The sequence below is a fragment of the Pongo abelii genome, chromosome 15 (assembly GCF_028885655.2).
Source record: "Pongo abelii isolate AG06213 chromosome 15, NHGRI_mPonAbe1-v2.0_pri, whole genome shotgun sequence".
Classification (NCBI taxonomy): Eukaryota; Metazoa; Chordata; class Mammalia; order Primates; family Hominidae; genus Pongo; species Pongo abelii.
This window is the reverse complement of record NC_072000.2, coordinates 60,330,364-60,354,856: the sequence shown is the minus strand read 5'-3', so window position 1 is coordinate 60,354,856 and position 24,493 is coordinate 60,330,364. Positions and strand designations below refer to the sequence as shown.

The 24,493-nt window shown below is 38.9% G+C and overlaps 1 protein-coding gene across 1 annotated transcript in view; it reads right to left on the bottom strand.

Annotated features, from left to right (window-relative positions):
- Window positions 1-6,272: 6,272 nt before the first annotated feature.
- The window catches only part of PELI2 (pellino E3 ubiquitin protein ligase family member 2), a 184,863-nt gene continuing 166,642 nt past the window's right edge, over window positions 6,273-24,493 (bottom strand). Inside the window, exons 4-6 of the mRNA XM_002824771.5 lie at window positions 19,007-19,204; window positions 17,179-17,367; window positions 6,273-11,002 (exon numbers count right to left, since the gene is read on the bottom strand). Coding sequence (XP_002824817.1) covers window positions 10,436-11,002; window positions 17,179-17,367; window positions 19,007-19,204 — 954 coding nt within the window. The 3' untranslated portion in view covers window positions 6,273-10,435. The remainder of the gene's footprint in view (window positions 11,003-17,178; window positions 17,368-19,006; window positions 19,205-24,493) is intronic.

Sequence of the window (24,493 nt, the reverse complement as noted above, 5' to 3'; positions counted from 1 at the left end):
ACTATAACTGAATCCTGGTAAGCATACAACTCAACTGACAGGAGCAGAAGTATGCGCGTTAGGGGAAGGTAGTAAATTACTAGATGGGAGCATGGGCATGCCATGGGCATTCATTAGTATGTTTCATAGAGGAGTGGTCAATCCCGTAAGAAAGCAAAGTAGAGGTCATATAAGAGAGCTTATAGAGAAAGTGTTATTCAGGACAAGGAGCAGCTTCCATTAGCAAAGGGTAAGTATTCCAGAGTATTTAAATATATGATAGTTTAACTATTAATTAAGTTAAACTGCCTTAACATATTAACATTTTATAGTAAAGAATGGAAAATACATACATCGCCATTACATGTACATATATAGTAATACATATATAGTCAAATATTTAATTGCTTTTAAATTAATATAATTAACATAAATTATATTTATACCATATTCAAAACAGTCTTTTTGAAATATTTTAAATTTTCCTTTGCTATCTTCTATCAATTTAGGATGAAAAAGGGGGGTTTGATAGGTAGCTAATCCTGTTTGAATTATCAGAAGCTCCAAATTAATGGATTACAAATTGCATGTGTAATAGATGGTACAGCAGGCCACTTTTAGACAACAGGCTCCTGGAGAATAGAGCTAGCACTCCATGAATATGCTGTACACAAGACTCTACCAATATTAGTTCTCCATAAATCTCATTTTTTCTTTTCTTTCTAAAAATTCAGACATGTAATAAGAATGTGGCTCAGGTTTATCCACCTACACTTATATGCTGTGCCAAGATATCATGCTATAGATATTTTTGCACTTACTCTATTAGATAAGTATTAACGAGTATTAATGAAAACGGATATACTTGTTAGGTATTGCAAATAATTCAACTTTAAAAACATTTTCTATTACTTCTCTTTCAAGCTTCTTGCTTGGACTAAAGAGTATTAAGATTGCAGGTGAGCTATGAATCATTTTCTCCAACAAACACACAAACACACAAAAACAGATGAGACTGATATAAGATTATAACTATTTCCTCTAACACTAGACATTATTTTTTTTTCTCATTACACAATTTTACCCATTTAAGCTTACAAAGCTTAACTATTGCTGCAATATTGCTTTTCTCTACTTGCATGTTAGGAATCTATGAGATTTTACTTGATTTTTTTTAAAAGTGTTGTGCACATATATAACAATTTGCAAACCATTAATTTGGTCCAATTTTATTATCTCCCAGAGTAAAAAACAGACAGGGATTAAGTAACTTGCAAAAGATCACACAATTAATTAGAGGCCACACAATCAACAGAAACTGACACTTACGTCAATGATCTTCCCATTGATCACACTGGCTTTGTGTTTTCTAATTTCAGCCATGTTGATTCAGACTAAACTAGTCATTGAAATCTTCATTTTCTGAAGCAGTTTTCATCCTAAAGACTCATGAATGTTAAGCAGAGAATCAAATCCATTAAAAGATCTAACTACCATCAATTGGTTCAGATAAATAAGGAGTTTTCATCTAATGGAAATGTTGATGGAAGGCAGAAACTTGAAATTTGGCTAGTTTATTGGGTTTCATTGCACAAATTATGGCAATTTAAATGAGTTTTTATTCTTACCCTATATAAGAACCTAACAAAAGAACTGGTAAAACTTTTGGATGCTTTCCATCAGCAGCCTGGGGTAATAATCCAGCTTGGCATCCATCCAATCCAGTAAGTGAATTATTCCAAATAAATAAACTAATTCTAATAACAGAATAGGGCTTCAAGATTATAAAAATAAATATATTTAAAATTGAGAAACATCTACCAACTGAAAGGGTGGTGCATTAATTGTCAATAGTCTTATACTGCGTTTTCAAATATGTAGTCACAAGCATATTTGCTATGTCTTTCTTTTCATAAAATAAAGTTATTCCATGGTCATCAGTAATACCATATTAAGCTGTTTTAAGTCATAGAGGCTGTGATGCAGAGTTTTGCATAAGGAGTAACAGTATTTTTCTTTGAAGATTAGGGTTTAGAACCACATGAATAGCAATAACTAACATTGGGTTCATGCTTATCTGTTTTCATTTAAAATAAATTTTGAGAATGTATGGCAATAGCTCCACAATAGCTAAATTCTATCAATTTTAGCATTCACCAAGAATTCAAAATACTTTATATGGGGAGAAAAAAGAAAGTCTGCAATCAAATGAATTTGGGATATAGTAGATTATTTTTCAGAGTTATAAGATTATAAGACTTTTTTTTGCAGAGAATTTCTGGGACTCAATATTTAAAGAAAACACTTTGGGTAATGTTACTGCAAGGGAATAAATATAAGCAACTATCATTTAGCGAGCACTTACTATATACCCATAGTGCCTGTATTATGTTGATTTGACCACATCTCTAAGGAGTAGAAACACTATCATCACCTCTATTTTATAGATAAGGAAATACTTGAACTCAATGAATCCAAACAGCAGAACATTTCCAGAATGTATACAGAAATCAAACTCTGAAATTAAAAAAAGTCCCTTTCCCAGTTTTATTATGAATACATCACCAGATGATAGGAACCCAAAGCCTGTGAAATATGCCCTGATGACACCCAGTTTGCTTACCCACATCAAGTTTCTATCAGGTTAATGACAATTTTGAAAATTCAGCAAGCTTCCCGCACTATGTACAAAAAAAAATCTCATCCTTAACACTGAACTCTTTCAAACCAGTTTGAAAATTTCTGGAGGTTGTTCTCCTGTAGAGTGGAAATGGTTAAAGGCATGAACTAAAAACCAATGGCAAAGGATGGAGAATGCAAGTTTAGAAAAGAGGCAAAGGAGATAAGAGAGTCAGATCCATTCACCTAAGAGAAAATGGTAGCTAGACTCACGGGGCAGGAAGGGCCCTTGTTTGGCTAGGCCATCCATTCCCATCTCCACATGGGGCCACATGCCTCCAGTTCCCAGGAAACCGCACTGGATGTGCCAAAACCAATGAGCACAATGGGAATTCAGTAACTTGCACAACAGAGGCATACAGTCAATACAATCATTTAGCTGAAGAAGAATTTATCGAAGTATAGAACATGGATCACCTGTAACATCATCTAGATTGTCTGTCCAAAGTGAAAATTCATGGAGAGAAACCTAGAAAACTACATCAGCCTCTGTAGACGCAGCTAAGGAATATGCATTTTAAGCAAACCTCAGGAAATTCTGATGTAAGCTCAAGTTCAAACCTGAAATTAGGCAAGAAAGAATTCATTATACTTCCTTCAACTAACAAGAATAACCTTGGTATTCTTCAACTAGAACCTGTTTAGAAGACAAAAGAAGGAAGTGATGCTTAAGAATGGTCCATTTGGGCACTCCAATGCACGTCCCATAATTAGCAGTGGGTGTTCTGGGTGGCACAACAGCTTGAAAACAGTTTGTTCAGGCTTACAGCTCCGCAGCCATAAGAAGCATGGCCTCATTTTGCAAGCCTCAGACACATTCCTGCTACCGATATCCAATTTAAAATTCTTATTTTAAGTTTAGAAAGACAGAGTCATGCACCACATAACAATGCCTCAGTCAGTAATGGACTGCATATATGATGGTGGGCCCATAAGATCCTGATGGAGCTGAAGAACTCCTGTTTTTACAGCTAACCTGTTATACAGTAGGAGTATATTCTAAAATAACTATAAAAAGTACAATAACATAGTTATTATCAAATATGTACTGTACTAATTGCATGTGCTATACTTTTATATCACAGTGCAGTGGGCTTGTGTACACTAGCATCACCACAAATACATGAGTAATGCACTGTCTCCAAAAAAAGAAAAAAAAATCTTAGGTAGATCCTTTAGAATATGAGTTGTCTGGTGTTTTTTTTTTTTTGGAAGACTTATGTGTATGTTCTCTTTTTTTTAAACAGGTGGTGTTTGGTTACATGATTTTCACTTTATTTAATGGCAAGTAAAAGTGTAAGGAAATTGAGCTATGTTGTCACATTGTGGAAAACATCTCAAGGCAGCAAGAAATTGGATAATCCTGAATATTTTTACCTGAAGGACTAAGTAAAGATCATAGCATGGTGGTTTCTAAGACATAAACTCTTCATAATCTAACATCTCTGAATTTAGGATGTATGCTTTCTTTTAATTAAGTTTTATTGAGACATAATTCACACACTATAAAACTCATCCTTTTAAGTGTATAATTCAGTGGGTTTTGGCCCATTCACATATTCACATAGTTGTATAACCATCACCACTAAGTTTAGAACATTTTCATCTTCCCCCAGATAAGCCTCATGTCTACTGGTAATCACTCCTTATTCCACTTTCCTTAACTCCTGGCAACCATGAATCTACTCTGTGTCTCTGTGGATTTGCCTATTTCTTACATACAATATGATACATACAATATGTTGGCTTTTTCAACTTAACATGTTTCCAAAATTCATCTATGTTGTATGTATCAATATCAGTACTTCATTTTTATTGTCAAATAATATTTCATTGTATGGATATACCATGTTTTGTCTGTCCATTCTTCAGCTGATGGACATTTATTTCCACTTTTTGGCTATTACCAATAATGCTGCTATGAACGTTCATGTACCTATTTTTGTGTGAACATGTTTTCAATTCTGTGTATATACCTAGCAATGGAATTGCTGGAGCACATGGTAACTGTACACACATTTTACCTCTTGAGGAATGCCAAACTATTTTTTCCAAAGCAGCTGCATCATTTTACAATCCCACCAACAATTTATGAGTGTATTTCAACACCCATGCCAACATTCATTATTGTCTTTTTGACTTTAGCCATCCTAGTGGGTATAACGTGGTATTGTGTGGTTTTAACATGCACTTCCCTGATGGCTAATTGTCGAGCCATGTTTTTATGTGCTTACTGGCCGTTTCATACATTCTTTGAAAAATGTTCTGAAAAGTTATAAACTTTTGACCGTCTTTTAATGAGATTGCATTTTGATGAGTTGTAAGAGCCTGTTACATATTTTGGACCCAAGTTCCTTATCAAATATATAATCCCCAAATATTTTCTATTTTGTGAGTTGTCTTTTTACTCTCTTGACAGCGTCCTTCCATGCACAAAACTTTTAATTTTGATGAAACCCAACGTTATATATTTTTTCTATTTTTTTCTTGAGACGGAGTTTCGCTCCTCGCCCATGCTGGAGTGCATGGTGCGGTCTCGGCTCACTGCAACCTCTGCCTCCAAGGTTCAAGCGATTCTCCAGCCTCAGCTTCCCAAGCAGCTGGAATTACAGGCGCCCACCACCACGCCCAATTTTTGTATTTTTAGCAGAGACAGGGTTTCACCATGCTGGCCAGGCTGGTCTTGAACTCCTGACCTCAAGTGATCTGCCTGCTATGGCCTCCCAAAGTGCTGGGATTACAAGCGTGAGCCACTGTGCCTGGCCTTTTTTCTTTTGCTGCTTGTGTTTTTATGTTTGATATGTCAAAAATCACTGACTAATCTAAGGTTACAAAGGTTTACATTATGTTTTCAAAGGTTTACATTATGTTTTCTTCTAAGAGTTCTATAGTTGTAGCTCTTTGACCCATTTTGAGTTAATGTTTGTACGCTGTGTGAGGTGTATTCCTTGCCCAATGGAATGTATCTTACAATTATAACCGGTTGTGATTTTCTATAACACATCTCACAATTCATGGCATCTTAGATTTGACAAAGTATGGAACACTTATCCCCTGAAATAAAAGCCTATATAAATGTGCATTTTTTTTCTGGAAATGAAAAATCTGTTTCTCTCAATAATACTAAGACTCTTTGAATATCAATGTGATGAGAACAAAATCTGTCATAAATATATATATTTTCTTATGATAGATATATTAGTTTAAGGTTTCAAGTAAGGCTTGAAGGCTTACACACAATCCTTATTATGTTGTTAAAAGTGAATGAAGACTGTCACAAAAGCAGCAATATGGCTGAAATGATCATGACAAAAATCCATTAATTCTACAAGTCAGGTTAAATTCCCCTGGAAGTTAAGTTTATTTGACAGTGATGTAATGTCACAAGAAATAGTAATATAGGCACCAAGGAAATTTCTTTAATTAAAAAATTCAGGGGATTTTCAGAATCCAGGTTTAAATATGTATTGTGCAGAATATAAAACAATTAATAAACTCAACAGTTGGAGATTAACTTGGAAGTTAGAGAAATGAAAAAAATCAGTTCTACTCGTATCAACCTACTAAATGTCCTGATGAACTCAGTGACAACCACAGACTCTGAAGACAATGGCTCACAAACAGACTGATATCCATTTAATAGTTTTTGAAGATTTTTTTCCTGTAAAATGGCTTGTATTTCCACAGGTACAACAGTGAAGAAATAAACTTTTCAATTTGACATGAAATATAAAACAACAATTTTACAAATATATTCATAAAATTTAACTGCTCATAACGCAATACATGGTAAATGTGACCATCCCCTTAACTTCTAGACTATTTAATACAGAGGAGCAATCTGTCATCTCAGCTAAAAAGAAACATCTTTCCTTTCATTGAGTTTATTTTTGTTTGTTTAGAAACATGTTTAGAAACTGTCAAGCAAAACTGGAAAATACTTATTTTCCTTATCTTCCTCTAGGGATTCTTCATGAGGGCAAAGACTTATTTGAAAGGATGTAAGTTATACTAAAAAGAAAATACTGAACCTTTTTTTGTGTTACTGCTTCAATAATGCTTAGATTATTTTAAAAAGATGCTGAAGTCGTCTCATTGGTCGCACAGAAGGAGGAGCATCATACCCTAAGCCGCAAAGGCTAAACTACTGGGATAGAAGATTGACAGTAAAGGGATGGAGATGGATTTGGCTTAAAATCAAAGTCCTGTGGTTTGTCTATCAGAAATTCCACTGTTATGAGGCAAAGCTGCAAGAAGATAGTTTTTACCCAGCATTAACAATGGTGTAATCACACACCCTTTCAAGCACATCCAAAGAAAAGAATGGCTTTAAAAAAGAAAAGAAGTGAAACAAAACCATAGAACTGCAGGTAACAATTCTATAACCTATATTACACTTCAATTAAGCAGAAAACTCTCATAAGTGCCCACACAATACTGAGCTCCCAAATAACAGAGGTTTGAGTTTTTCCATGAAAAAAAAAAAAGACATTGAAGCTTTATGAAGAAAAGAGTTCTCAAGTTTCCCAATACAGTAAATGTAATAACTTAAAATAATTTCCCTATTGGTACTGGAAAATAAATTCTACTACAATCATGTTTATGCCAGTTTCTGGCATATTTCTGCATCCAGATTCATTAGTCTCCTTAATGGAGCCCATCATTTTTCCAATGGCTTTCTCCTTTCTTTAAACCCTAACCCTGAAATTCTATAACCAGTTATATCACGTGGCTTCCCTGAGGCACAAAGGTACCAAAGTCTATAATTAACTATCGAGGAATGATAAATATGCTATTTATATTAACAGATTTTAATTCTTTCGGGCCACAGTTGGGGGAAAAAAATCCAGAAACCTTAATACTCTGCAGGGTGAACTGTAGCCCTTTTTGCTAAAAGCTGAACCAAATAAGGGAAATGTTGAGAGTTGCAGCATGCATGACCCGGCAGCACCGATTATTAATAAAAAATTCCGGACTAGAAAAATACTCAGAGTTGTACTCCATCCACTCTGAATCATTTTTTTTTTGTACTAAACGACATAAACAACTGAAAAATATTTCAATGGGAATACATCACTGGGACTTTTACTTCTGGAAAGCTACTTACAAAAGGCATTACAGTCAGGCCAAGACAACTAATTGGTCTGCAATTTCCTTGTGTATACACATGGGGGAGTGGGGCTAGTCCTTTAAAGTGATGGCAAGACATAAAAAAAGAAGTGACCTTGGAGAAATTACTTTTCTGAATTGCATTTCTCCACCTTGGTGAGCTACAGAGTTCTTTATTTTCACAAACTAACTCAACAGTGAAAAAAAAAAATCTCCTTAGTCAAAATTATAAAGGGATCTTCCTACAAGTGGCCAAGAAGAGCCTGGTGTCCTTTTTGCTGACTTGCCACCTCTCTGCAGTTCCATAGGCAGGGTGGGCGGGACCTCACTTTGGAAGCCAAAGGAAAAGATGTGGAGCCCATGGAGGGCGGTTCACTGTTACCCCTTCCAAGAGCTTGGAAATTATTTCCCAAATTTCAACTTATATTTAAGCTGAATTTACTAAAAGTCAGAAACTTTTAGTTAGACATATGCCCAACTATGGGATATGTCCAACTTGGAAGGTAACTTCATTTTGGGGGATATGTCACGTTGCAGCATGACTAGACTTATAAACAGGACTTGAAATGGAAAATTATGATATACCTAACTCTCTGGAAAAATATCTTTTTTCTTGGTAGGTAAAATCTGGCCTTTCTGGATGCAAGACCATTTAGCTTACAAGATGGTTTTAGGGCATCAAGAATCCTTCAACCACTTTCTAGGCATACAGCAAGAAAAGAGAACGAGTGCCTCCTTTGTCATTCTTTGGGACCCAAAGAATTACAGGCTGAAAAGACATACTCTATCAGCGAAAGCTAATCATCAGAGACTCTGGCTAAATCAAAAGGCATTCAATATATTATTCTAGGCAAGTCCATTTTTTTCTTTCATTTTCTGTCTGCAGGTAGAGTAAGCTATACAGAATAGAGCAAGCTATCTATAAGAGGACTGTTGTCAGATTTTCACATCATTTAAAATTTACCCAAACAAAACCAAAACCAAAAATGTCTCATCCTAAACAATGATCTCCATTGAAAAATAAAGCTATATTAAAACTGAGAGGCTGAACTTTAAACATATTACGTCAAATTAAGCAGCAGCAATCAAGAGTAATATATCGTATCACTTTAAGGAAAAGGGTATTCAAATAGGTTAGAACGACTGAAAATAGGCAAAATATTTGCCAGTAGGCAAAATATGAAAAAACCAATTCAAGTATGGATATAGTACATTAGAATCATATAAATTACGTATATGTACAAAGGTTAAAAAAAAGTCACCCAAATCTGCAATGGTCAAATTAAGAGAACATTAGTTTAAATAAATACTTATTTTATCTCAGCCAGCTTCTACCAGTCTCATGTCCTAAAGGATCTTTACCTTCTAGAAGCAGTGATACGATCGGTGCCAAGCATCCAAGAATTATTAATCAAAATGAAATGAAAGTAACAGGAATGGTGGAGCTCCTATGAAATTCTCATTTAATTATTCCTCAGCAAACACTCATTTGCTCTCTCAAAAGCAGGAATTTTGAATTATCTCTGCAGACGTACCACTTGGTGTTGTGTATATCTAATGATCCCACTTAAATTTAGTTTGATTTGCAAACATTTTCAAAACTTACTGGGCTCCTTAAGCTGCAAGGGAAGGTGACAGATGGTGAAAAGTGAGTGCACAAAAATGACTATATCATTGTGATTGGTTGCTTTCAGACTCACAGAATTTGGCTTTCTTAACAAAGGAGAAAAAAAAAAACCCAAGCTTTATGGAACCCCAAGTGGTTTTAAAAAGTAAAAGCTTATTTTTAACCATTCTTAAATCTTAATTCAGTCAGCAAATAAACGTGGTAGTATAGTATCCAGACCATGTCTACTACTGTAATTACCCTCAGTTAATGAGTTTTTAAGAGCTGATGTATTTTAATCAACCAAACAGTTCTGGCCGTGCAAGATGAGTTTCGGGGCAGATCATATCAGGCAGAAATAACAAAAGACAGGCTAAAAAGTTATGGAAAATTGTTTGTGAAGTCCCATGTATTTGATGAATGAGTATCTAAAGTAAATTCCACCGAAGTTAAAAAAAAAAAAAGCCCACAAGATATGAATATTCTCTCCCCCAACAAGTCAGAAAAATAAATCAGAAAAAGCTCCAGATTTCAAAACCACCTGTGCCTAAGGCCATCTGTCCACCAGTCACACTGTACAGAGCTGCCCCTCTGCTGTCTGGTCAGGTTTGAGCCACGATCAAGTATTTCTAGACACTGTGCGCCCTTCGCGTAACACCTACACCACACTGCACTGAAGTGAACTTCGTGAGCCCACACTTTTGAATAAATTTCTTCTACATCTGTAAAATATGATTTAAAGTCTTGTCCAAGATTACAAAAAAAAACTTGGTTAAAAACCCAAGGTTAAAAATAGAAGCATAGCATTTTAAATCCAATTATTACAAAGATATTATGGTTTAATCAAGCAGACTTCAATGACGATGCTGCTGTTTTGAGCATGCAACACACCACTGGTATCTGTTACACTCCTGCCATGTTTCATCACCATGTCCCCTCTCTTTATTTCCAGCCCCGTCACCCTCCCTTAATAAACAACATTACAAAAAGGTAAAATCTAGAGTTAGTGGCAAAATCTTCACAGTAACCTGTTAATAAAGTCATAGATGGCTGTCAAGGGCGTCAGTCAACTGGACCTTGGAAAATTAATTTGATGCAGTTTTGCTCCCCAACCAGCTGTGTAGCACAGAAAGGGCAAGCAGCGTGAAATGCATGAGTTCCATGAGGCAACGGGATCTGAGACCAGTATTTTGCAGACTTCTCCGAGCACACGTGTCCACAGGGAGTGAAAGCATGAGTTGGCGGTCCTGCGTCTACATAAAATCCTGCCTCACAGCCAAGCCAGAGAGGCACATAGGGGCCCACAGTCCTGCACATGGGACACTCCCTCTCGTTGGCCTCCGTGTCACTCCGATGGCCCCAGTTGTGGTACCCGTGCACGTGGCCACAACTGAGATATGCCCAGGGCTGCTTCTCCTCCACCACCTCTTTCCTGTTGATGCTGGGGAAGGCCAGGGTGTTGAGCCCCACAGGACACTGAGGCCGGGCAGCGTTAATCTCCTGCCGGAGGGCTTCTATGTGCTTCTGAGTTGGAGTATGAAAAAGCCCATCTGCTGTTCTCCAGAGGAGAGTGGCCCCACACAGGTCAATGAGGGAGCCGTCCTGCAGGACGTTGGTCTCACTTTCCACCTACAACAAGTTTGAGACACATGCCTTTTAAAAGCAAAATCAAGCAAATCACTCCAAGATTCTTTCCTCTCAAAACAAGCAAAAAAATATTTGAAGATAACACAGGGAGGCAATTTATCCCACAAAAACAGAACTAGGGGAGTAACCTATCCTCCCCGAGCCTCAGCTTCCTCATCTGATCACTGGATATGATACATATATGCCATATGTACAAAGCCCTGGGCACAGTATGTATACCTAGCTTTACATGTTCAATTACTGTAGTGGTTATTTTAATGAACTTCACAAATCTCCTAAGATTTTCTTTTTAACTCCTTAAGTCAGTAACACAATGACTCACTGATCCCATAGGACGAGAGATGTCCTACCAGTCCATCCAGTGGAGACTCATCCTCATCTTGACGACAGCCAATCCAGAAGATCTTGCTGGGGGCCTGCAGTCATTACAGCAGGGTCCAAAACACTCCTGGTGACCCTTAGCTTCCTCCACCTTGAATCTATCTTTCATCATTCATTTTTTAAGGTTTGAAGCTGAACAGTTCAACATGAGCCTTCATTTTTAGAAGGAGGCCTGTGCTATGCACTAAGTGCTTATAAGACTGATTAACAGCTGACAAGAAGCAGCTAGGCATGGTCAGCAAGAATCTGACCGCTGCCTCCACATGCCAGATGCATGCTAAGCCTTGGGGGTACCAAAGGCCAATAAAACCTCTTCCCCATCCTGCTGAGACTTGCTCTTCATTAGTAGAAGGCAGACATGCCCAGAGCTCGGAGTGCATGAAGGCCAGTAAAGCACTGTGCAAGGCCACAAATTTATAGCAGCCAGGAGTGTGGACTCTGGGTTTGAACCCTGGCTCTCCCACTTATTAGCTGTATGACGTTGGGCAGATTACTTAAGCTCCTCGTGCCTCAGTTTCCCCTTGTTTAAACTTTAGAAAAGGTGGTTGTGTTAGATAAGTAAATGCAAAGAGTTCTTAGAGAACACTGTCTGGTACGCAGTCAACACTACGTAAATACCTGCTACTATTACTCTGATGATGACAGATGGTCAGAAATGGTTTCTAAAAGGTTTTTTTTCTTTAACAGAGATTTGAGAAAGATGTCAGGCCTCAGTAGGGAGGATAGTAGGAAGGCACAGCAGGGAGAGGGAGGAGAGGCCAAATGGCATATGCACCGAGGGAGCAACAGGGAGTTTGATGAGGCTGTGCAGCCAGGCTGAACAAGGATGGACGCAGTTCAGGGCACTGGGTGGGCGGGACGAGAGACTCAGGCGGGAGAGGTAGGCTGGCATCCATGCCCAGAGGGAGTTGGTAGGGGGTTTAGGTAACTATAAAAGAACTGATTTACCTTTCAAAAAGGTCACTTCTAGAACTTTGGAGGGTGGGTTGGAGGGGTAAAATGAGCTGTGAAGGAGGCACCTGGTGCTCTCTCTGGGTAGAGAGGGTGAGTACACCTCAACAAAGACAGTCTCAGTGGCAAGAGACAGAGGCACAGGGACTAGAGAGAAAGAAATTAGACTCGATGGCACTCAGCTCTTGATCTGAGCAAGAGCCTGTTACGTGCCTGGTTGTCTGGGTAGAACAGTGCTTTCCACAGACAGAAACACAGGAGAAATGGCAGATGAGGGAGCAAACCTGATTTCACCACTTAGCAGCTCTGTGTTCTTGAGTCAACGACTTAACCTCTCTGGGCCTGGCTTCCACATCCATTAAGCTGGAATAATGCTAATACATGTCTTATAGGATTGTTGTGAGAACTAAATAAGTTCAACAGCAAAAGCCAGGCCAGTTCTGGGTGTGCGGAATGTGAGGGTGTGCAGAGTATCGGTGGTGGTAATGCATACAAGGCACGTGTGATACAGCGTGGAGACAGATCAGGCTCGCAGAAACATATCTGGGATGTTATCCGCACCTAGGTGAAGCTGTGGGAATGGACGCCACTGCCCAGGCAGGGTCCCAGGGAGGGCAGAGAGGACTGAGGACAGAGCCAGGAGCTGGGGTGGAGGAGAAGAACCATATAAGGGAAAGACAGAGGTATGGGAAGCACCAGAAATTTTGTCAATCTTTGGTCCAAAGGACTTTGGCGGCTCTCTGCTGCCCTTGGGGTACAGCCCAAGCTTCTTAACACATTAAAAGGTCACTCCCAATGCAGTCACTCGACTTCTCCCGCTGTAGCTCTTCCCTTCCTAACTGGAAACCAGGACTGCCCTGCGATGAGCTGCAAGGAGCTGGAGTCCATGAGCGCACTACCTTGGACTGCCCACAGGCAGGTGCAAGAGCAACCTCTGCCTAGAATACTCCACTCCAGTACACCCAGCTCCAGCTGAGCCCTGGGCTGGCAAACTCCTACTTGTCATCCAGGTCTCACCCGGATGTCACTTTGCCCTGGACATTTTCCTTGTCATGAAGAAATCAGCCCTTCCCAAGTATTAGTTTTTAGAAAAAATTAAGGTCCCAACAAACGATAAATGTTAATACTGTACAGGACATACACTGTGACTCCTTTCAGACAGCCTGAAGTTTGCTGATGCTCCTTCCCCGCCCCACCACCATACCGAGCATCCCGTGGTCTCCTCTCCTCTAACTGGTGTCGTGAGGCTCCTGCCCTTGCTGACCACAGGCAATTCTCAGAGGAGGCCTCACTGCAGGATAAAACTGTTGCTAAAGGATCACCCTGATGTGGTAAGAAGCTGAGGTGTGGTGGTGGCCTAGCCTCTGGCTGTGGAACAACCCCCCTTTCCTCCTGCAGGGCAGTTCTTGGTAAACAACAAAGTCTTATCATAAATCTGGGGTGTATGGTTTTTTATTTTCCACATAACCTTGACTCCCACATCTGGGGTAGGTGGCCTGTGGAGGGAAAGTACCTTCGGTGCCTTCTCATGACTGTGCTCATCACACAGTATCTGCTGATCTGCTGCCTAGTCTGTGACCTCCTCCAGACCACGCAATTTGAGGGCAGAGCGTGGACTTGGTGTTTTCTGCCATATCCCCAGTTTGCAACCCCTGCTTAGTAATAACAACCAGCCAGTTATGGGGCATTACTGTGTCCAGCACTGTTCCAATCCTTTCCAGCTACTGAATTTATTTAGTTCTCACAACAGTCCTATTAGACATGTATTAATATTATTCCAGTTTAGGAGATGTGGAAGCCAGGCACAGAGAGGTTACGTCATCGATTCAATACCACAGAACTAAGTGGTGAAACCAGGACTTGAACCTGGTGGCCTGATTTAGCAATCATTAGTAGGCATGAATTCAGATTTTATTTTTTAAATTCTACCACAAAAGAAAAGCTATGAACAGGCACAGGAATTGACAGTATTGTGGAAGCAAGAGACATCTGGCCTCTACCATGGCAACTAATGGCCCCTACATAGCAACTATCTAAGCCCAGGGTAGTGAATTCAACCCCCCATTCACCACTTCTTATTAGCAAGTGACTTAACCTTTTAAAGCCCAGGTTTCCTCATCTGTAGATGGACACAATAACAACACTGACTTCATGGGTTATTTTAAGCAACATTGGAAAGTCAATTAATGTAAAGCATCTGCTAGAGCCTGAACATAGTTACTCTATGGTTATTTTTATAATTTCACCTAAAATTAGGTAGGCAATCAACTTAACTGAATTTACTTAATTTTATACAAAGCCAGTTTAGTTTAATAAAATACTTCATATATAATTTAATACTCAAGACCCTCCTAGAGTAATATTATAAATGTTACCATATGTTATCATTAACTAGCTAAAAAAGTAGGGCACAATTCAAACTCCATTCATCTATTTATTCAGGGAGCTAAAGGCCTGAAAAGACATTTCCCCCACATTTAATTAATTTTGTTGATTAGTACACAGTTCTGAGGTTCCATCATTTGCTGTAATAATGAAAAACAATGGTGATTTCTTGTTACACATACATTAGTATATTGATTCATATCAAATGCTGAGTATGATATTAATATATAATCTTCCACCAGCACTAGCTCCACAATGTAACTACTATTGTTTTAACAAATATTTTAGACTTTTAGCAGCTCACTTTATTTCTCATATTTCTGTATTAGACTGCAAATGACAAGTACTGCCAGAGACTGTCTCCAAAATCTAATCTCCAGATAAACATAATTTATATCAAATGCTACCAGCAACATGTACAGGACCAATGAGTCATGAATTGAAACAGAAGTTCAAAGAGTCAGTAAGCTTTCCTCAAAGACAGACAAAAATTGTTCTCCAGAGGTTAACAAGAGGAGATTGCAGGAAGGATGTATCCGTTCAGTGTCCCATAAGCCCAAGATCAGGCTGATAGAAGCCTTTGTAACTGGCCAGGTTAATCAGATGCTATCAAATAGGACAGCACAATTTTACATAGTTCTAAGTGTCGCTTATAGGGACTAACTTCAAAAATAGCATGTATATTTAATACAACCCATTAATACAAGCCATTTTTGGAGTTCGTTCTTTTCAGTCGCACTGTAAAATTCTCTGGCACACATAGCAGCCTGAGAAGGGTCACTACACAATAACCAGAGTGGACGAGAAACTCATCCTGTGATATGCCCTCCTGGACAAAGGCGTTCCCCATAGACTCCAGCGTATGCTTTATACTCACCCAGGGAGGCAAATGCTCAGGTGTAAATCATCCCTGGCTCCCCACAACATGGTACTGAGTAGAAACCATCCCTGGCTCCCCACAACATGGTACTGAGTAGTATTAGGTGTCCAGGCTCTCCAACAGGGAGACCTGAGTTTGAATCCCACCGGCTACCACCTGCTAACTCTGTGACACTGGGCAATCTTTAACTTCACGCCACATCTTCCTCATCCATGAAATGGGGATGACTCTACTTCCCTAAGAGGGCTGTTGTGCAGATGAAGTGAGCTGATGTCGGAAATGTTAACGCAGAGCCTGCACCCAGCAATCATTTACTGACTTCTTACTCTTGCTGTTATAATGATGAATAACCAGTTTGGCCAATCTAGGTCAGTTTTGTATAAAACTAGCCAGTGATCAGAAACAAAAGATTATTTAGAAAAACTGCTTTCAACATTTCCATCTTTGTTTACAATTTCTTGAAAACATTCATATAAAATTTATTGAATTTGCTTTTTTTAGAAAATGCTTCTCATATTTATTCAGCCATGATGCACGGTAAGACACATAAGCTGTGCCTCTAGCTGAAAAATGGTGTAAAATAGAAATAAAAATAACCATTCCCTAAACACAAACATCCAGTAGAGAACAGCAAATGAGGTTAGCGAAACAGCCCCCAACTTCTTTTTCCATCTTAGACATTTTTGGTGATGATCTTTCTCTCTGACAAGTGCTAGGTCAAATCCTCTATTCCGTATAGATTTTATTCTGTGGGAGTTTTGAAGAACTCCTTCTTTTCTAGCTTCTAGAAAAAGACATTTGTTTTCTCTCGTTCTAGCTTCTACCTAGCAAATTAAGCAAAAGTACAGGAATGGACAGCTTACTAAAAATCAGTGGCTGTGCTACATGGCTATGGCAAGATCAGAAACCCAAAGTTCTACATTTAAGGTATTATAATTATTCTCCAAGAAAGAATGGGTTTAAAAAAACTGCTTTAGGGCATGGGGATAAGTGGTGATATTTATAGGAAAATATTAACATGCCAGGTCAATGCAGTATATAAATCATTTCAAGTAAAAAGGTGTTAACTATGATTTTGGTGGACAGTACAGAGAATTCTGCCTTAATATATAGGAATTCAAAGGGAAAACCAGCTGACTTATTTTTTACTTTCAGAAAGTCTAGTAAATAATTCCTTAATGCATAATTTTTACTAATTGTTTTTGGACTGCTCAAACGTTTTCCAAATCAATAAAGTTTTACACTAAAAATAAGTTTATTCTCCTTCAAGTGAATTTAAGTAGATTTTTCTGGTGAGGTATATAATAAAAGATAATGCTCTTCAGGTGGTAAGGAGCAAAACACAATTTACTCCCACTACGGGAAAAGTTGAACGCCTGAAGGAGATAAGGCCATTTCCCTCTTGATTTCAGGGGCTTGTGGCATTCTGCTTCTCCTGAGTTATGGTACATGGCGCTTGGACCTGCACAAAGGTTCTGAACGTCAGGGGAGGAAAATGACAGCCTTCGAGTTAGGCTTGAGTGGTTTGGTACTTCACGCTTGCAGAGTGAAGCACACTCACCAGCTTTCCTCGTTGCTGGGCCGACCTGGTTTCTCGCAAGGTGTACACATCTCCACAGACAGAGATCTCGCGCCAGACCCCGGGCTGGGACTCCTCGGTGAAGCCCCCTCGTGGATGCATCACCAGGACGCCATTAGTAGTGAGCCCATCCATGTGGCCGTCGGGGTTTTTCCACTTTGCTGCCTTTTCCTGGAGAGAACACAGCAGAACAGAAAAAGTAGGTTAAGATGATGTTGAAATGGAAAGGATTCTGGAATTTCTTTAATACATTGCGTAGAGGCAGAGGGGAGGAAGGTGATGAATTTTCAGTTTCTATTTAAAGCTAATAATCACAAGGATGACATATGCAATCATTTCGACAATATAAAAGAAGTGCTGAATGGATGAATGACTTATCACTGGACACATATTATAGTTCTCAAGAACTTGCAAAAAATGGATGCCTGGGCTTCTCCCTCTAAGATTCTTTTTACCCTCCCCACAACCCCATGAGATTCCAGGAATCTGGTGTTTTCTCTTTTCAGTTATACTTATGCCATGCTCTTATCCTGTTATCTAAAAGTACTTTCTATGTACTCACTGTCAGGATAGAGAAGAAAGGATAGTCATAAAGAAAGACTTTTTATTAAAGCCAGAAAATTCCAAAAATGTTAAGCCAACAAGTTGGGGTCATTATGTTTTCCTAACAATCACTGTTTAAATTCTCAAAGGTAGATGGCACATGTAGCTTGACATGACAACAGGACAGACACTCTTGGGTGCTTGTGCCACAGCTCTTCCCCTCAGCTTTCTTGGTGACAGAGCTCAGCTACTGTTCATGTGGCTGGGGCGGAGGTTGGGGGGTGGTAGGGAATCCTGATTAACCCAACATGACACTCCCAGCCCTCTTCCCAATAGCTGGTTTACAGGTGGGCACAGCACATGACTGGGCTCTGACTGATGACACATGATATCTTCTGGGAGGCTTCCGAGAAAGGTGTCTGTGCTGTAAGAAGAGGCAAGGAAGAAACAGTGCTTCTGCCACCCTCTTCTCTGGCTGGAAGTTGTCATGTGGCAGGAGACATCTGGAAGTGCAGGAGCCAGCTCTCACCCACAAGAAGACCTCCCAGGAAGAGGCTGCTGCACCACGGGAGGCAGAAGGCAAGACAGAGAGAACCCGGTGCCCTGGATGTCACAGAACCACTGAACCACCAACCCTGGAGCTGGCCTTCATCGGCACTTCTTATGTGGGAATAGTACATTTTCATTGATTTTAGACCATTTTGAGTGGGTTCTTTTTTTCCTGCAAAAATATCCTAATTCAAAAGGAAACTATGTTAAACCTGGATATTCACTAAAACTTCTGGGGTTCATTTACAAGGAAACCCTATAAGGGCAGGGATTCAAGTCTGTGTTGTTCTCTGTAATCCCATATCTAAAACACCCAGTATGGAACATAGCAAACACTCATAAAACATTTTTGAATGAGTGAATCACTAACATTTTCCTCTAAGCCCTAATGATCTAAATTTGGCCCATTTATTTTTCTCTCTGAAATAAACCTCTTCGTTGCCGTAAATACATTATGGACAATGTTATAGGCATACTTTAAAAAAAGTACTTACTGTAAATATCACAATATAAAAAATATAATGAATAACAAGTAATGCTTACTAATGTTCAGATTTTTAATAACAAGTTTCTCAAACTGGCCACCTGAAAACTAAAATCTCAAAATCTCACCAGAGGCAACATACAAAGCCAATATTTTTTTTTGCTCCAATTAAATGTTCCATATCATAATCACAAGCATTTTTCTAGAAATCATGTACTTCTTGACAGTACTTACTCCAAGAAATATGTTTTTGGAAGAGTCAAATCCGGCGGCGAATATCCGTGCTGTGTAAGGCTCATTCCTGTCACACACGATCCTGCAGGCGAACCTGGATATGGTGCTCTGTGTGATCTGGGCTTCGTCAGTGTTCTGGCTGCCAGAAATCGTGTCTGTGACAACGAAGTCGATAGGGCTTTCTGTTGATCTGCCCACCTAAATAAATCAAATGTACTCGTGATTCACTTGGAAAATAGCACGGTGCCGTATTTTATTCACATGGAAAAAGCATTCAGGATTCCTTTAATATTCACTATCCTTGTTCTGAGGGTTAGAATTTAATGTAAGATTTTCATTCGTGCTCCTTTTCCTATTTAACTAGGGAAGATATTAGGGTAACCAAATATTAGAGATACCTATTTTTAATCTTATTGTATTGTGGTAAGAATATAATATGAGATGTATCCTCTGAAATATTTGAGCACATAATGCAGTCATTGTTGACTACAGGCAGAGTGGTGCACAGCAACTCTCTAGAACTTATTCATCTTGCTTAACTCACTTTATGCCACTCACTAGTTCATTAGATTTTAAGTATTGAGAAAAAGCTCAATTAAGAGGACAGGAGCAGATCTTTGGCCACTCATCAGATTTTATCTCTTGGATTAATGTTCTCTCCCAACAACTGTAATTCTGATTCTGAAGTTGCCAGTGGGAGGAATGCAGAGGCCTGTGATGTATGCACATAAAGTTCCCAAAAGTCAATTTCCAAGGCATTTTTATTCTGGTCTCAAAGTTCTATCTACAAACTAGGCAATGTAATACATTCTTCACATCCAAATGAAGAAAGTAGAAAAAAAATCTTGTATCACTTAGCTCAGCTTGCTTCCTGGAACAATATTACATTTCTTTTGTAAATCTCATATATACGTTCTCATGCACAGACTCTCTCTCTAAAACCAACAGACCACAGACATCTATTTTCTTTTGTTTTTTTATAACCCTTAATTTCTTGTCCTAATGAAATGTGCCTGGAATGAACTAAACTGCTGGTTTCATTGAAACTTAACAATTTGAACAGATGCATATTGCCTAGATATATGCATTTCAGGTTTTGAAAACACGTAACTTGTTAAAAAATGCAATGTAAAATCTAAATTAGATGTATTATAAAATCATATAATTCAGCTTTCTAAAGTTGCAAAATCTCCTCTCCGCTAGATTCATTTAAAAACTGGGTAACTTGGAAACTCTACTGATTCAGACTGCTTTAATTTTGTTAAACATTTTTAAACAAGAAAATTAGAAAAGTAATGAAGACTTATTGCAAAATATTTAACAAATAGAGAAAAGTATAAAGGTGAAAACAAAGCCAACTTCAAACTTAGGCATAAACCTGTCCTGAGCCTCTATTCCAATGAAGTTTAGGAGTAAAATGATACTCCTAAAAGTGATAAATTCTAGAATTTCCCAGTCATCTCACCAAACCTGGAGCCTCATAGCAACAGTCACTGTCACAAGATTTGTCCGTCTCCATGGAAGAGGGCAATGACTTTTCAAGCTCTGTTATAAGTTCAAAGCCAAAACCACTCTGCTGGTTTGAATGTTTCATAACTGTTCCTTCTTGTGTACAGAAATTACTCTTTTCTAGAAGGGCCACATTCTGAGTTCATCCAAATGTATTAAATTAATGTCTTGATGAAGTAATTGAAATTGACTGTAAAAAGAGGAAATTTTATTCTAACTAGAACAGCCTGCTAGGATCAATGATTTTAAGTCATGACACTTATCTTGATTGGTCATACACATGATTTATCAGTTCGCTTCCACTTAAATCTAACCTCTAGAGTGCTGGTAAAATTTTATACTTTATGACACAAGCCTCATGTTGCTTTTTCCAGGAAAACAAAACAACAACAACAACAAAAACAAAACTAAGTCACTTTCCTGCTGAAAAATCACTCAATGTGGAAAACTTGGCAGCCTGCCCTTTCTTTTGACTACTGGATCAACGCTACATTATTTTAAAGGCAGTCATGCACACAAGCCAAGATGCTTTTGAATTTCATCTGATATTCATATAGCACGCAAGCCAGGGTGCTTCTGAATTTCATGCGATATTCACAGAATGCCGGTAGTCATATAACTAGCTACAGTGAGAACTTTGCTCCATTCAGTATGTTAAATTTTACATATATAAGAAAAGTTTGGGTTTGCCTGGATGTCAGCTGAAGCCAGGACAGGTAAGATGGTATCAGAGCATCTAGAAGGGCCTCCCCTTTTTCTCACCTCCCTCAACCAATTCCTCCCATCTCCCTGCATCAATCACTTTATTTTCTGACTTCCCTCCTGGGATAAGGATGAAATATTGTTGCTCCCATCTAAAAGCAATCTTTCCATTGACACTTGGTATTCCAATATTCTCCCTTTCCCAAGGATTTTGCTCCTAATATTATCTCCTCTCTTTCCTGAGTCACCAATTTCTCCTTTTATACTGGATCATGCCATCAGCTTTCACACACATTCTGGAGCTTCTCAAACTCTGTGGTTAAAGGACCAGTATTGTTGCTGTTGTTGTTTTAAATTTTAACCCATCACTGATGCCTTTTAAACATACAATAAAAATGAGTACTTGAGAAATGATCATCTGCTTGGATGTTTCCGCAATGCCAAACTGTCATAAAGGTTTCCTCTCAACTTGTATGCTTATCTCATTCTGTATTTTAACAAACATTTCACTGCTGGGCAGAGGGAGTGCAGTTTGAGTAGCCCTGCTCTGGACTAGTCTCCCACCTTTAAAAACGCTTTCCTTCACCTGCAAGCAAGCCCCAGGCTCCAGCCCTGTTTCTCTGATTCACTTAACAGCAAGACTTCTTGGAAAACCTGTCATTAGTTATCTCCTCCATCTCCTCACCCATATCTTTAGCTTCCTTCTTCTTCAACCCACTCCAACTGAGCTTCCTTCCCCACAACTCTACTGAAACCACTCATGCTAAGATTCCAAAAATCAATATATTGCTAAATCCAGGGCTTACGCTGAGCCAGCATATCCCGGTCCATCTCTACCTGGTACTAAAATAATGAAACTTTCAAGCCAGTTGGTAAATAGTCCCCCTTTCCCTTTTCTTTCTGTTCTCTCCCTAGATAGTATCACCAAATCCCACCTATCAGCTGAAAGTCTTAATCTCTCCCCTGAGCTTCAGACCAGCACACCCAACCTCCACTTGTGTGTTTGATAAATATCTCAAATGTAATATATGCCAAACAGAACTTGGATCCCCCTTCACCCTGGGGCTTCCCTATATCAATGACTGACTGACATCCAATTTGCTCAAGCAAAAAGTCAAAACCCAAGAATAACCTGATTCTTCAGTTTCCTCCATGTCCACATTAGCCCTGTGTAAACACTGTCAGCTGTACCTCCAAACACATCTCAATCCCTCTACTTTTCCCATTTTGGTTCTGGTTACCATTATCTCTTACTTGGGTTCTATCACCTTAGCCTCCAAACTGGTCTCCCTGTTTTCATACTTGCCACCTAGATTCTTTTCCATAGAGTAGTTTGAGAAATTGTACAAAAACATAAATCAGATTATACCTCTCTCCTGCTTAAAATCCTCCAACAGCTTCCCAAAATTCCTAGAATAAATCTCAAACTCAACCTGCCTGAAGGTCCTACCTGTCTCAGCCTCTACCTGCCCTTCCAAGTCCATCTGAGTTCACTGCTGTCCTTCTCCACTGTGATCTTGACTTGGAGCCTTTGTACTCACTGTTTCCTCTGCCCAGAGGGTTTGCTTATTTGTGGTTTGCCTCCTCCAGATGTAGGCTCCTTGACAGGAGAGCCTTAGTTATCTCTCCCCAGTCACCAAAGGAGTTTCTGACACAGCAGATGGTCAAGAGGTGAAACTAATAATTGGAAGATTATGACAGGGAGGCTGAATCCTATGAGATACACACATACCTGCACATGCATGCTCATGTACAATGGTTGTAGAAATACCTACTAGAAAATGTAGATATTCTTTAACATTTTCCTCTTAACTTAATAGATACTACTTAAATGTTATCATCTAAAACCACAGTAAATCACCTAAATTGAAAACCAAACCAAACCAAACAAAAAAACCAAAACCCAAAAATGTTAGGCCTTGTAGCACCACGTTCGAAGCCTGTGAAACTGTGAAATCTGAGAGAAAGGACTCCTGAACACTGGCTGCAGGACCCAGTCAGTCTCCTGGCCCCTAAGGTCAGAAGGCACTTGGCACCGCACTTTACTCTAGGGACATTGTAAAGACAATGCACCCCTCTAATTCCTTCCATGAACTATTTTCTCTTTTATGTTTCACTTTCTTGTTAGACTTTTCTTTCTTTCCTTATTTACGCCTACTCCAGAAAATAATGACCAAGATCTTACTCTGATTATATTAACTGACACTTTCTCATACCTTCAATTCAGATCTAGCTTTGATTTTTCTCCTCAGGCAATAATATTTCTGAGTTCTGAGTCTACTAACTGACTCCAACAGTGGGAAATGCAGCATAAAGCCCTTTCTTGGTTCTTTCTGATATTCTGCCTTTAAATACTCAATGAACCCTAGAAATCATTTTAATGGGAATCACTAAAACGAACAAACTCTCCACACTGAGGTCCATACTTCAGAACTATGAGTGCTGTAGTGCTTTTTGCTCGGTGATTTTTGTCAGTAGTAGGCTTTGGAAATATAAACTTGTTAAAAGGAGGAAAAAATGGAAACAAGCCTGTCTTTTCAAGGTCTTATGAGAGTTGCTTAGTTCTCTGCTTAAAATGATCTGCCACAGATCCTTCTAACAGGTCCAGTTAGTCTGTGAATGTAATGTGTTATATTTCCTTAAGAAACATGTGAATTCTTACTTGGCTTACCATACTTTATTTAAAGAGGCTGAGCTGGTACTATTCAGAGAATGAAGAGCTCAGTGACCTAAATCTTAGCTCTGCCCCCAATGCCTCTTCTGGCCTTAGTTTACATTACTTTTCCTTTCAAAGACCCAGATTTCTCAGCTTTCAAATTAAGAGGTTGGTACAAATCGGTATTCTCAGAATGTGGTTCATGAACCCCAGAGGGTCCCTGAGACCCTGCCATGGGGTCTAGGTACATGAGGCCAAAATTACCTTCATAATAATACAAAGATGTTAACTGCCTTTTCCACTGTGCTGGTCTCTACATTGATGGTGCTAGAACAATGGTGGGTAAAGCTGCTGGTGCTTTGGCATGATTCAAAGCAGTGGCACCAAACTGTATTAACAGTCATTGTATTTTTCATTGCTGTGAATCTGCAGTTAAAAATTATGAATTTTATTAAAACTTGAGTCTTTTGATATTCTGTATGACAAAATAGGAAGTATGCATAAAGTACTTAGAAGTTAGTAACAGAAAGCTGAAAAAGTCCAACTAAATCTTTAATTCATTCTGCAGAGATGAGAGGGAAGAAAGTGAGCATGTGAGTCAAATGTGACTGTTCAACAGT